The sequence below is a fragment of the Mya arenaria genome, chromosome 3, assembly GCF_026914265.1.
Source record: "Mya arenaria isolate MELC-2E11 chromosome 3, ASM2691426v1".
NCBI classification, from domain to species: Eukaryota; Metazoa; Mollusca; class Bivalvia; order Myida; family Myidae; genus Mya; species Mya arenaria.
The window spans coordinates 35,993,287-36,008,072 of record NC_069124.1 but is presented as its reverse complement, the minus strand read 5'-3'; the positions used below and the strand labels follow the sequence as shown (position 1 = coordinate 36,008,072).

At 34.6% G+C, this 14,786-nt stretch overlaps 1 protein-coding gene across 1 annotated transcript; it reads right to left on the bottom strand.

The window, feature by feature from the left end:
* Window positions 1–230: 230 nt before the first annotated feature.
* LOC128226673 (gamma-aminobutyric acid receptor subunit alpha-2-like) lies at window positions 231–14,108 on the bottom strand. Its single transcript, XM_052936653.1, has 8 exons — window positions 14,013–14,108; window positions 6,352–6,419; window positions 5,126–5,349; window positions 4,686–4,768; window positions 4,274–4,420; window positions 3,551–3,703; window positions 833–1,092; window positions 231–530 (listed from the first exon to the last, which is right to left on the bottom strand). Exons 2-8 carry the CDS (start codon window positions 6,391–6,393, stop codon window positions 231–233), a joined length of 1,209 nt encoding a protein of 402 aa, XP_052792613.1. The 5' UTR covers window positions 6,394–6,419; window positions 14,013–14,108.
* Window positions 14,109–14,786: the final 678 nt, after the last annotated feature.

The window sequence follows — 14,786 nt, the reverse complement described above, 5'->3', positions numbered from 1 at the left end:
ACTTTGCTCCACCCTCTGGAGTCTCGAATACTCCTTAAAAAGCCCCCCGAAAACCGCGTAACAAAGGGGTTTGCTGGGTCAGAATAATGCTAGTGCATCTTAGAGTGATAAAATAGTATAAGTAGAATAAGGTTTATATAAAAGTTACTTGTAAACAGATACATGTTGTCATAGAGCATTTCAAAGAATGGCAATCTACCTATGTATATAACAAACATGGTAGCAACAAATCAGAAGATTAACAGATATGATATCCAATAAGACATATTAAACACCAAAAATGTCACTGGAAACACGTATCTGCACCAAACGTCGATGTTGCTTACGGCATTACCGGTGTCTGGATTTCCCCGACCACGTAACTGTGACCTATACTTAAGATTTCCTGTAAGACATTTCAGAAACAGTCTCCCGAATGAATTTTGTCGTTTTCTTCTGTTCTTGCGACAAGAATCGACCGATCGCAGCTTGAATGAAGTCCTTGGAAGTGCTTTTTCCATTTCTGGAGGCTTCTTTCCGTTAATGGATTCCTAAAACAGCGAGTAGTTTATTTTGAGCTTAGAGTTATGATGAAATAGTTCCTGGTCTCATACTTGATATACTCTCATAATACATTATCAGCAATAAATCAAATCACAGAGAACATCTATAACGCGTGAGCCCATATACTGGCATAATTTCGGTATCAAATACTCATATTGTTACCTTTTTGGCAAAACTTTTAACGCCGTTGACAAACTATATAGATTTACCCTACCCTCACATTATGTTGTTAAACCATAACAACACCGTCTGGTTCGATCTAATACCTTATGTAATTAACAAACTTTACCTTCTGAGAATAAATGTAAACCCTCACATTTGGGTCCGGTGGATCTACGTTCTCTACCTCTTCGTCTGAAGAGTCTGCTCCGCCTTCTAACGGCAGCACCTTGGTGAAGTAATTCACGGCCGCATATTCTATCATAGCTGCCATCTCGTAAACCACACAAACGTTAAGATACGTGTCCAGAGCAGTGGCGTACGAGACACGAGGAAGCCCCTCACGGACCGTCATACCGATACCTGCGGTAGCAAGGATTGTGGTCACTCCTGAAAAACAGTACATTGAAACATACAAAGTGTGAATAAGACGCAAGTGTGATTAATGAGCTCTTTTCGCGACCATTCGATAGCCAGACATGTGACACTATCGTATGGCATTACACAAATTATGTTTAAAGGAACGATCGCGGACCGTAATACCAGCGGCATTCAGGAAACTGGGCATCTTATCAAACGAACAAAAAGATAACTTAAGACTAATAATACGATAGTGCTACTATTAAATAACGCTCTACGTTTAAAATCATTGTAAATGTATTCCGTTTGTTATAAAAATCAAAGCACTGATAGTGCTGAACGGCTTGAGCGATGATTCCTTCTAATTAAAATATTCAAAAATATCATATAAATGATAGCATGATACTTGTTCGTTCACTCTCACACCCGCCATCCACCATATAGATTGGGGAGCAGCAGAATAAAACGTACATCATAGCAAAAGGTCGTATTCAGAATCCTATTCAGAACTTAATTTGTATATTAGTGTGTTAATCTATAATGCCTATTTATGAGAATGTGAGCACAATTTAAGTATATAATATTCTACTTCAATTCTGATCATAGCTTAAACAAAGAGAGTATAACACAATATTAACAAATGTTCATATTTAGACCAATAATCCGTAACATTAGTATATTGAAATAAGAATAATTAGAATTTTCATAATCATATGACTTACATACAGGAGTGGACATGTTTTCAACTTACACACAAATACATAGCAATACGGAGGAACATGACCCAGCTTACATAGAAGTTAGAGTATGAACGCTAATACATGTTTGCAAAACCTGAGCCAAACATTAATGGATTATGATAAAGGATATATGTTCTTCCATCTAACAAACAATGCTACTGGGTATGTTTCGACCATTTAGCTAATATCACTGCTAGAGCAACCTAGACAGAATGAAAAAAAAAACTGCACTGAATTTCCTATGTTTTGTATATCTGAATTCCCTCACCTGTTGTTTCTTATTTATAAAATTATTGTGCAAATCATAGTTCCAACGAGGTCAAACCAAGAACTGCATCGAGTTTTCAAGTTTATAAGAGTGTTGCCTTTCATATCCGTGTTTTATACATGTGTCTTACTGTTAATACACACAAAATATTACATAATCTTACTGGAAATTATTTTGTAAATCAAACATTACTCCAGTTATGTTTCAAAGACTGATTGTCATTGAAATCTGGTACTTTTGAGTATGATTTTTAACTCCACATTGACTAAGTTGAATTTTTGTGGTCTTTGACAAAAGTCTTGAGTGTAAGTTCAAGCCTAATTTAACCAAACTTTAAGAGATATGTATATGCTCCTATATAACAATTCGGCTCAAAATGATATTGCTTCTCGGTAGCGTCAAACGCTCTTCCGCCTTTATGATACATGGATACGCAGAGTTAATCAAACACAACGTAGAATACATCAATCATAATAATTGGTGTCTCGGAATATGACAGGAGTATTTGTTTCCAATTACTCAAAGAAAATAAATATTGATTACATTAATCATTGTGTTTGGGGGAATTGTTTGGTAGTTTCCTGCGGGAAAGGTGAGGTAAATTTGAATGCAAGGACGACATCGAGACCTGACACAAAGGCTGAATGCTAGAAGTTGCACGACCCCTCCGCGACGTGTGAGAATGTCAGGTTTATTTTTTACATTTGTATTAAAGTAAATATTGCCAGATTCATTTTTATTCTTTATGACAGTAGAATTTTCTCGGATTTCTCATAATTTAAAAAAAGTAAAATCGCAGATCTTAATTTAGTAACAATGCAATGTATTTTATGAACAGATATTCTGATGGTTATACTATTTCAAAATAAACTTTCAACTTTACGAAAGAGGAAATGCGCACCTGGGGTTGTATTCAATATTTGTCTTAATTGAAGGATTGCTAGATATAATGTATGACCATAAGATTGACTTAAGTTGCATATTGAATACCACCCCATTAAGTTTAATTGCATTGAAGTCACCATGTAGGCCTTACCGCGTAAATGATAGATTTCTAAAACATATTACACCAATTTGGAAGTTACGACTTAGAGTAACATACGTTCTTTATTCTTTGTAAACAACAGTCTGTTGAATGGCTATTTTATCCTTGAATGAATAATATCCAACGAAAATATGTTTTTGCCACATACTGGGCGCATTCTATTTTCAAATTTTAAAGAAAAACTCAACCTACTAGGCCAAAATATGTGCAAGGATCGGTTATTTTCCTAACAAATCAGACATTTTGTTTTAAACCAATCATTTTTCTCACTCAATGTTTGCATGAAACTATATTACGCCCCCGTCACCGCCCCCTCTCCGTCACCGACCCCCTATTTTACGTTTGTCACTACGTCTCGTTAGACACGATATTATAAATTTGCCACAGTTTCAAATTTCTCGTAAATCAATCGTCTAACATACACATTCTTCTTACCAAGAAGGACTCTTGCCGGCGCTGCGTCCCTGTTGATCCAGAAGGATACCCAAGAAAGACACGTGATCATTGAGCAGGGGAGATAAGTCTGGAGTATGAAGAACCCGATATGGCGTTCAAAGTAGATGTACACCTTCAGTATGGAAAACTCGCCTAAAGAAGTAGAGATTTTCAGATCAGTTTTTATTTTGGAACAACTAATCGGTTGAACCCCCGAATTTTCTGAAACTACCCATTTTAATCCTTTGTTTTCAGTCAAAGTATTGTGAATGTAGTTATTTGTGTCTCCTAATGTATGTCCGTTTGGCGTTTGATCTAAGTGACATATAACAATTATTATTAGTTTTCCTGCTTTGTTTGTGACCGCAATACAAGCAAAGTCATATCCCCATTTCATGGCCATTTGTTTTCCCTTCATCTAGTCAAGACGTCCTCGGCCTTGCCTGAGACATGTTTTAATAAGTGATCAGTCATGAATAGTTATTTTTATATTATATCAGCGGTACCAGGTAGAACGAATTTATTATAAGTATACTGGTATAATGTCTTCTTTGTACGTAATAATTTACAAAATATCTAACTCAGAGCCCTAGAACACTGCAACCAAGCTAAAGTGCAATGAAAATAGAACCTTAACATGCATCAGGATAATTCCGCATTTATATAGAGAAAAAAATGTCAGTAAACACTCGTATTACGAAAAAGCTACAATCGTTTTCTTACCAAACGGTGTGTGATCCGTCGTGTTGCTGGATGTGACGGTTATGAGATCAAACTGTGAAAGCCTAATGTCGCTGACGACGTCAACAGATGTACGATTCGTGCCAGCATATTTCCATCGGTACAAGATGTCGTCTTCAGTGTAACCATCTGCCAAAATTGTGACAATGTCGTATGAAAACTATGTCAAATGGATTTACGTCGGATTGCTTTCCAAAATATAAATTACCGTGAACCACTAGAATAATTTATTTACGTCTAGAAAACAAAACACATGTACTTCCTTTTCAATAGATTCCACGAATCCTTTGGGTGCCGCTGGATCAATTTTGTTTTCAGTCAATAAAAGTATAACAGTTTGAACATTTTTAATAAACATGTAAAACAGTGTTTTTTTATTTCAAAAGACACATACAGCTACCGATGACCAGCGGGCAGGAGGGTTTGTCCATCGGATATAAGTTTAGCTTCATTGCACAGGCAGCTTTTACTGTCAGTCTGAAATAAAATTGAGATATCAACCGATTATGACGTTAGAAGAAAACACAGACACGCCTCTAAAAGAACGGACATAGAAAACAAAAAAGCAACGTCGAAGCGAGTTCTAGAATTAATTATTCAGTGTTGTTTAATACAAGATGAGTAATTCTCGTGTTTCTATGCTGTTATTAAAGTAAATTGACAAGGTCTCGTAATCGAACCTCATCGTATAACAAATCGCGATTTCTCACATCTGTTCTTATCCCTATTCACCAAATATACATTAGGAGTGTTTAACTAGATCACAAGAGCAGAGTGTAATTCAAAGAAATACGCACTATCAAAATTAGCAAATATACACGTATTACAACACACCTCCTTGAAAGGTAGACTCTGCCATCGTTCCGTATACGGACAAAGAGGTTAGGTCGAGGAATGTTGTGTTGGTGCGATTTTTGCCCGTTCAGAAAGAACGTATTTGGTTTCCATATATTGGACAGAAACTGGTTATTTAAGGTGACTTCTGTGATGTTCCGAATGTCAAATTTGAGGCGCTCGTCTGTCCACCTTTGTCGGAAATAACACTGGAAGGAGTAATCCTGAAAGTATTCATTGCAACTTAATTTGTGTCCGTTTACTAGAGGTCGCAGTGATTAAAATACAATACACAACTGGATACCTGTATTCTTAAGTTATTTCTAAAATTGATACTTGCTATTTACAGTCCCAGACTTACAGCTATATCGTTTAAAAGTCGGAATTGCGTCCTTAACGTCCCGAGCATGAAAAAGCGTCGTTTTATAATTTAGATATAATTATGGCTAGTGGTGGTTGCTTTTGACGTTAAATTATTAATAAATAGCGTTAAAAGTACGCGGGTACATTGCGGCGTTTTATGTTTTAAGCGTTTTAGATAATAAAATGAATATGTATGATATCAAAGCACATCATATCAATGGTCATGCAACACGAAATTTATTAAACTCATCAACTAAAATTTTATAAATAAGACTTGGCTCGTTTTATCAATATTAGAAAACTGGTTTAATAAATTCCGTTTCGAATGACCAATCGTGTTATACCATCTATAAACGGCACGAGTGAAGCAATTCGCCTTGTATATCGTTGATTAAAACAAAAGCCAGGATCAGAATATCTCTATAAAAGGAACCTAGACCCCCTGATAATCATCGGGCAGTGGAATATAGTTCATTTAATCAATCAATCTGTCTACGAAGATAAACAGTAATCCCCGGAATCGTGTTTGTCTCTCCAAGACGAAGGCATAATAAAACACTTACCACAGAAATAAAAGTTTGAAGCAATATTGTGAAAGGCCATTCGTTAGATTGGCAAAAATAGCTTAGTTTCAATTACAAATAGTATAATTAAATATCATTATAATTATATAAGAAGACATATGAGACAGATAGTTTGAACACATTTGGATCATCCTATACATAAGGTTTAAAAGGACTATAAGCGTTCTTAACATGCAGAATATGGAACAAGACAATACAAATTTTATCTAAAACAATGTGTAATTATTGTCATGGCTATGGTGCGGTCAAACAATGAAATTGAAATATTCAAATACATACCATGTCGCTCTCTGAGATCTGGCCGATACTTCGTATGAGCATATCTGTTTCAATGACTAGCGGCGGACCTGGAAAATAAAGAATATTTACCGTCATTATTTTGATAAAGATATATGTGAGACATTTTTGTTATATTTCGACTTATGCACGACGAACCAATACATGCGGATCACGAATTGATAACCCTTGTCATGAATCGAACTTGACCGCAATAGACCATGACGAGTTAATCCGGTAAGGCAAGACAAGATTTGACAACGACTTCAGTAATTATTATTATTATTATATACCATATTGCTATAGCACTCTTTTCATACATAAAATATGTTCAAAAGTGCTTAACAATGTAATATAAAACAATAGACAAACTAAAATGCTTATAACAATATTAACGCTTGTCAATTAAAACAAAGTGTTTATGCATAGTACATATGTACAAAATTAAAATAATATAAAATGTTTGAAATAACTATAAAATAATAGAAAAATAATTTCAGAGTTAGTGAAAACCAATAAAATTTAAAGATAAAGTAACAACAAGCAGTTAAATCCCGGATAGATCCATGCACTCGGAAATAAAATAATAAAACACTTATCGTCCATAATACTGTATAAAATAGTGTGTTTTCAGAGCCTTCTTAAAACTTTGCAAGGTGTTACAGTCTCTGATGTCAGATGGGAGGGCATTCCATAACTTAGCTGATGCTGACTGGAAACTTCTGTCACCATAACGCGCCGTCCGACATTTAGGCACAACAAACGTCAATGACTTATTTTTCGACCTCAGATTTCTGGATGCTCTGTATATTTCTAGGCAAATTAGACACTGGCCTGTAATTCTTAAGAACATTTGCATCTAGACTTGGCTTTTTTAGAAGTGGTCTTATTCGTGAGTGTTTGAATGATCGTGGCACATATCCAGATTGTAGGGATGCATTTATGACTTTGGTCATCACAGGTGTAAGCGCATCAAGACATTCTTTAAGTAACCATGTTGGGATAGGATCCAATTCACATGATTTACTGGCTGACTTACGGATAATCGATTTCACTTCATCCTCCGATGTTGGTGTAAACTCATCATATTCAACTCCTATATAATCAGTTTCTATATCACCAACACCAGATGAAGACTGCTTTTGTGAGGTAATATTGTCTCTGATATTTTCGATCTTTCCAATAAAGAAGTCGCTGAAATTCTGAGCAAGCTGTTTTGGAGAAGAATGCAATGGTAAAATTAGCTCATTTGTGTTTCCAAGAAGAGTTTTAGTTATTCTATGCAAACTTTTCTGGTCACTCCCACAAGATTCAATTTTGCTTGTGTAAAAGTCAACACGGGCTTGTTTCAGCATCCTATTTACCACAGCGCATTGTGATCTATAAATGTCATGGTCAATTGAAAGTTTACTCTCACGCCATTTTCGTTCTAATTTGCGTTTCTGATGTTTTGCATCATGAAGCTGCTCAGAATACCATGGACATGAAGGTCTTAACGTGATAGTTTTGGTTGTCAATGGAGCGTGCTTGTCCAAAATTAATGTCTGTTCATTTGAGTATTCTTCAATGAAGTCATCCATTTGTCCATTATGATGAAGACGGATGAACAAAAAATGACTCTTTCGTCGTTGGCGAAGTCACTAGGATCCAAGAACCAGCATTATCTAAATCATTTTATTTTTTTTTTTCAAATTAATTACGTTGGATGATGTTAAAGTTTTTTTCTCAACAATTCGAAATTGATAGGAAAAAAATAAAGAAAGAAGAATTATTTGTTTGTTTTTTAGTTTTCATTTAATTAAACGCAAAAGAGTATTTGTTTAAATATTTAAATACGGGTGTTTTGCTCTTTTCTGTGTCTTTGTTTAATTAGATCACTTTTAAAATTCTAAACGTTTTAGAAAGTATACGTCAGAAACTAAGTGTCGAATATTCTGCTGTTAACACATTATTCGCAGTCGATTATTTTTTCTGGAGTCAAAGACGAACTCCAGATGTAAATCTCGCGTACCAGAGAAAGCTTTGACAAAGACGTCATGTCCATTGTAATGAAAACGGATGTTGTTCATGAAGTCACTAGAAGCTTCAGATTGTGTTAAGCAACTGGCAGCAATTTGATCAAACGCAAATCAAAATGCACAGTTTGCGTTGTATTTTGCAAAAATTTGTTTTCTGATCTCCTATATAAAATCAACTTGTCAGCAAAGAAAACCCGTAAGTATTTAAAAAGCGTTATTTTTGTATAATTATACCCAAGGGCACGATTATACTTTTGCAGCCGCCAAACGAGACCGCCCCAGGCCTGGTCGTTATCAAAATTTGACATGGAAGTATTTTCGTTTAGTTCACCTACAGCTGTAACCCTTACTGTACAGGAACATTTAATTTAAGACATGTCGTTCAAGTTTTGCGATCTTCATACAGTCTTTACAATAATCAAAATTTAAAATTTCGTAAAACGGGAAAAACAAGATTTACAAAAACAACATTGTTGTTGTATTGTTTGTACCGACGTCCACTTTTCTGTAGTCACGCGTTTATAAGCGGTCAATCATGTGTCGGCTATAAAAGCAAATCGTGAAGAATAGTTAATCTGGGGAACCAGCGAAAGCTTTAATTGAAATAGACGTCTGCAGGATTCCTTGTGTCCCTTATAATGAAGACAAATGAACAAAAGAGATGCTCTATTGTGCTTCGTGGAGATACTTGAATCTCAGAGGCTGATATGTTATTGAGTATACGATGAAAGCTACATAACTTACTCGCAATATATAAAAGACTATTAAAATGTATATACGTTACAAAGTAGTTTGAAATGCCACGAGTGCTTTAAGTTACCAGGATTAAGGTATGTACTTTAGAATGCTTACAAAACACTTCTTAATTTAAGCAATAAAAAATAAATAATATAAACAGAGAAACATGTTATGTGCACGCAAGCTCTTGAAATGTTTGAATGTATGACTTATAATTAGGCAAGTTATTTAAAATCATTTCTGATACCTGAGAAAGGGCGTTAATTTTATTTCTACGTATGATACAATATTTGAAATAGCGAGGCCATGCTCGTAAAATAGTTTAAGAAATATAAAGTCTCAGGACTATAAAGTGAATTATTGGAAGAATTACATTCTATAGAACGAATATGAAAATAGCACTGGCGGGTGATTGAAACTGTTAAATGGCAGCAATGATGCACGCAACTTCAAACAGTTCATTATATACAACTTCATTTTGATTCTATAATCATCAAATCCATCAGTATCTTGTTTGATGACACTCGTGGTGTCAATTCGGCTTTTCCAACAAATGAATAAAATCTTAATCCCAAGGCAAATATTGACCCGTTGGCTCTTTGCCAATTTAAGCACACACATTCTGACGGTAAAAAAATCTTAATAGAAATGGGTCTGGGGATCAAAAACTTCTGTTTTTATGTGAAAGAGAAAATCAAATTAAATTCTACATGCAATTTAAGACAAATAGTAGTATTCAATCGTGTTTTAAGTTATTGTTGTTGATATTTTCTGTTCCAGATTCATTTTTGAGGGGTATTCATATAACAGACTGTTTGCTTACTGATCATTTGCTACGGTCATGCCTTTCATTTGTATTTATCTTTTCAGATGGTCAAAGCGCGAAGATGGATAAATCTGACGTAGCATCGGTGGTCTGTAGAAATCCATTTGAATGGATTAACAAAAGATAGCGGTTATTGTCCTACGCAAAATCACCAAGAGTTCCGAGACTTTGCATATGATTCTTCAAAAAAGTAATTTAAGTGATATTTAATTAGGAAATTGTGCAAAATTTTAGCCAAATGGCGGCATTGGTTTTCCCTCGCAGCTGTTGTGCGTACATGCTCTTGGTATGTATAGTGAAACTGGCTGTTTCACAAGGATATTCTTTAAAATATTGTTTCTTAACGTTTATATTTTTACGCGTGTTCCATTTCTCTGTTTAGTTGAATCATCGTCAACAGTGGTTATGCTTTTGTGGTTCATTGAGTGAGTAAATGAATAGAACACATACTTCTCGGACTGTCCGTTGTTGTCACGCATTTTGTGAAAAGTCTCTGCTGATATATTATTTCAAAAGTAAAAGTTGAGTGTTATGCACAAACGCGGGTAAATCCGGTGGACCATAGAACCCTTTGACATAGATACAGTAAGACGGATGAATAACCACAGCCTTAACGAATACCGATACCGATGTGGTTGTATTTTTATACTTTTTACAATGTTGTCAATCCGACGACAAATGTGTTTAATGTTACAAAGCAGAATGGCGTTCAGCTCTAAAGAACTGATGATATATTTCTTTCTAAACACATAAGTAAAAAAATAACACTTATATACTTCCGCCTCAGTACGGCACCAAGATAGATACATTTGATATCAAACATTTAGAATTTCAGAAACATAACATTATTGTGAGAGTCAGTGGACTGGTATGAAATTAAACTATTCAGAAAATCTCTTTTTTTCTTTGCAAAATACTAGAACTACGTAATAAGTTAATGCAATACTTATTCCACTTCAATTTTATACTTGCCAAATCCTTCGAGAACTAAACCTCTAGGGCGACGAGCATACAGGAATTTGTCTTGTTTTGGCTTTCAAACAAATAAGTTTAAACTTAAATTCCATGCAAATGTTATGCAAAAAAGTTCCTGAATATTTTCGTGAAGAAAATCACATAATCATAATGGGTCTTGGTACCAAAATATCCTGTTTTTAAGATGCTCTATCAATCTTGTCCCTCTTTAAACATCCCGGTTTGCCTTTAAACACTATTAATGACCGTATAACATGGTTTATTCACAGGAATTTGTAAAAAAAAAACACAAACAATCAATGTGTTGGTGCATTTGGAAACAGTTTAACTAAATTTTAGAATAAATTTACGTGTGTGTTGGACGAAGCAAATGCACGCGTGGTGAACATATGTTGATCTTTTCACTCGAATCAATTCGACTAAACTAACCAGATTTAGAAGAAAATTTAAGTAAATGAATATTGAAGTAAAAGATATTCGAAATATGTCTGATGACTGAATTATCCCTTGATAATGGGTGTAGAGACAAATCTATTTTGTGATAACGTGTTATATGCTTACTAGGAAAAGCACAGTAATTTGGTGGGAATGAGCTCCTGCTTTGGTGTCATTTGACCTGTACAAAATTTAGTGACATTTATCTAAAATATATTTTTTTTTTCTTCAGATTCATCAAAGGGGTCACTCCTACCAACTATCTAGCATAAAATAACTATGATTTACTGCACTTTCACAAAGTCAGAAAATCTTGAAATGCCTAAATAGATATAATAATACAAAAATAATATAATAATATGTAAATTAAAAAAATCTTAAATATATGTTGTGGTTACATTACACTATTACTTCTTCATAGCTGAATTTGGGGAAGAAGTAATAGTGTAATGGTAGTCACAACATGTATGCTATTTTTGTTTAATTTACATATTATTTCACAAGTAAAGGCTTTTGTGTTCGTGTATAATTGAAAGGTAATGAATGAATAGGAATGAGGTTGAAATTGTATTCTTAAATACAATATTGTAAAAAATAGACTGTTTTTTTATAGTTGTGGATCGGAACCTTGTATTGAGATTTTTTTGGATACTTTCAGAAACTTGATCGAAATTCTTCAACTAGATGCATGATCAGGTGGGAATACTGGTTGCAATTGAAAGATTAAAGGTTTATCTGCATGTTGGCTGCAAGTTTTTGTTGCAACGTTTCGTTTGGGTGGTTTGGGTGCTTTTTAGGCATGTTTTTCGTACTCGTCACATTTCGATGAAATTGAAGTTGTTTCACTTTCCTCTATTTAGGTATTTCGAGATTTTCTGACTTTGTAAAAGTGCAGTAATTCATAGTTATTTTATGCTAGATAGTTGGTAGGAGTGACCCCTTTGATGAATCTGAAGAAATAATATATACATTCTAGGTTAAATGTCACTAAATTTTGTACAGGTCAAATGACACCAAAGCAGGAGCTCATTCACACCAAATCACTGTGGGGAAAAATGGATGTTTAATGACGTATTATCACAATTAAATTTCCTTCTTATCCAGTGTCACTTTACATAACTTAATTTGATCAGGAATTTTAAACGCATGAAAATGGGATGTGTGGAAGTCAATGAGTTGTCCGTCTAAACAACTGTGTTATGCTTTCTACTGAAATAGAGAGGATGTGTTAGCTTCACTGTGCTGTGCCTGCAGTGATATATTTTAGTTTTAAATTGCGTTCATCATTCCATCATAGTCTATTAAGCTGGCAAAATCTATTAGTTTGCCTTATTTTCAGCCGTTAATGAAAAACAGAAACTTACGGATTCTTCTCTTAGACTATTATAAAGTTACGCTTGAAATCATATACTGTTCGTTTCATCCTCTATACTTAATGGCTGCAAATTTTTATCAGCAGCCAGGAACTTTTGATAGAAAAAACAATTTATGTTGTTATTTAAATTCAATTCGAACTTTTACAAATTGACATATCTCTAGCGTGGGGTGAAAATACGGCCATTCCGATGGCAGCAATGCCTTTCTGATGAAATAAATTTAAACTTAAACAATGCAGACATCGACTCAATTAGTTTAAAGACAATTTAAACCACAGAAGGAACCATACAAGGTTACGTGTCTGGGGAGTTAGGTCGCATGTTTAGAACAGTAATTTAACATCCTTTTTGCGAAAATGCCTCTTCTGTTAAAGAGGCTAAGGCACTGCCTGATAGCAGGTGGACAGTTAATCAAAGGTTTATACAATTGACTACTGATGATTAAAGGTCTACGGACACTTTGAACATACCTCATATTAAACACTTAGCTTTCAAGATGCCACATGAGCAAGATCATACCACTTTCCAGATCATCATATCATTATGATTCGTATAAACATAATTCTGCCTTCCAAAATCTTCAATGCACAGGTTTATGTAAATAATGAAATCTTACCCTACGCGCAAGTTTGATCTCCTTGCGATAGTTGGCGAGTACCTAGTCCATTACCTCTCAAGTGTTATTAAAACATGCGTCCAGTATCTTTATTGTTCTAGTTTACAAGTTTTCTTCAACATTCCTCCTTGTCCTCGTCAAGCAATGTGTCCAATAACTCCTGCGTCACTTGGAACTTATAGGTTGGCGGCTTACCCTAACCCTAATCCTAACCCTAGGATATAACTTAATAACTGCTGATTTCAAAAATACTTAGCAAAGAATCTGTTTAACAAATCACGATCCCTCCGAAGAGACGGTCAATTTGTACCGTCCCAACAGTGGCTTCAAACAAACAGTTTCAACACACAGTCCAGTATATCACCACACCATTCTTATAAGTGTCATTTAAAGCTACAATTTAGTTGGTAAAAGCAATGCAGACTATATGCGTATGTATAGATGTATTTGGATGCTATGCTGGGTATTATCCCGCATCTTCAATGGTTATAGTGAGAATATACGCCAAATCGCTGATGGCGGCAGAAGGTTTCTTCGATGTGTGAACTCGATCAACAGATGGTGCATAATTCTAAATTCACTTGATGAATTGGGGCTGAGTTAAAGCTACGATTATTCAATGCTTCAAAATACTTGAAACGCTCAGTTAATTTGTAAACAGTAGTATATATACTACATACCCCCTAGCCCTGGTCTGATCTCCTTGCGATAGTTGGTGAGCAGTTTGTCCAGGACCTCTGAAGTGTTCTCCGCATACGTCGGCCACTGGCCACGCACAGGGCTAGGTGGAGGGTAGAGAAAAGTAATATACAATTTATGGAATAGACTTTTTATTTAAAAATCACTGTGAATGATGAACCCTTTTCTCTTGAAATAAATTAATCGAAATTATCAAGTTATATTTTGTGTCTACATTTTGAAGTTCAATTTCAGTATATTTTAATAAGTGGAACAACTTTGTTTGAGCCTTAAAGATTGGCAATAATACAAATGTTATTATTATTATTATTATTATTATTATTATTATTATTCATCATCATCATCATCATCATCATCATCATCATCATCATCATCATCATCATCATTATTATTATTATTATTATTATCATCATCATCATTAGTATTATTATTATTATTATTATTATTATTATTATTATTATTATTATTATTATTATTATTATTGTTATTATTATTATTAAACACATACCATACGAACACTAAAGCCAGCACGATAAACATAATCCAAAATAAAACACACAACTTAGAGCTGCAGTTAACAGTTACCTCACGCCTGATTACCGTGTTACACAAATGAAACAATCAAATATCTCCGCCACATAATATAGACCCTGGAGAATCGCTTTTAACGGCGCCAAGAAAGAAACAACGCGGCTAGAATCGGTAAGTGAAAACGTTAATTCAGTCACTTCCCATGTTGTCTGTATGTCATCCGC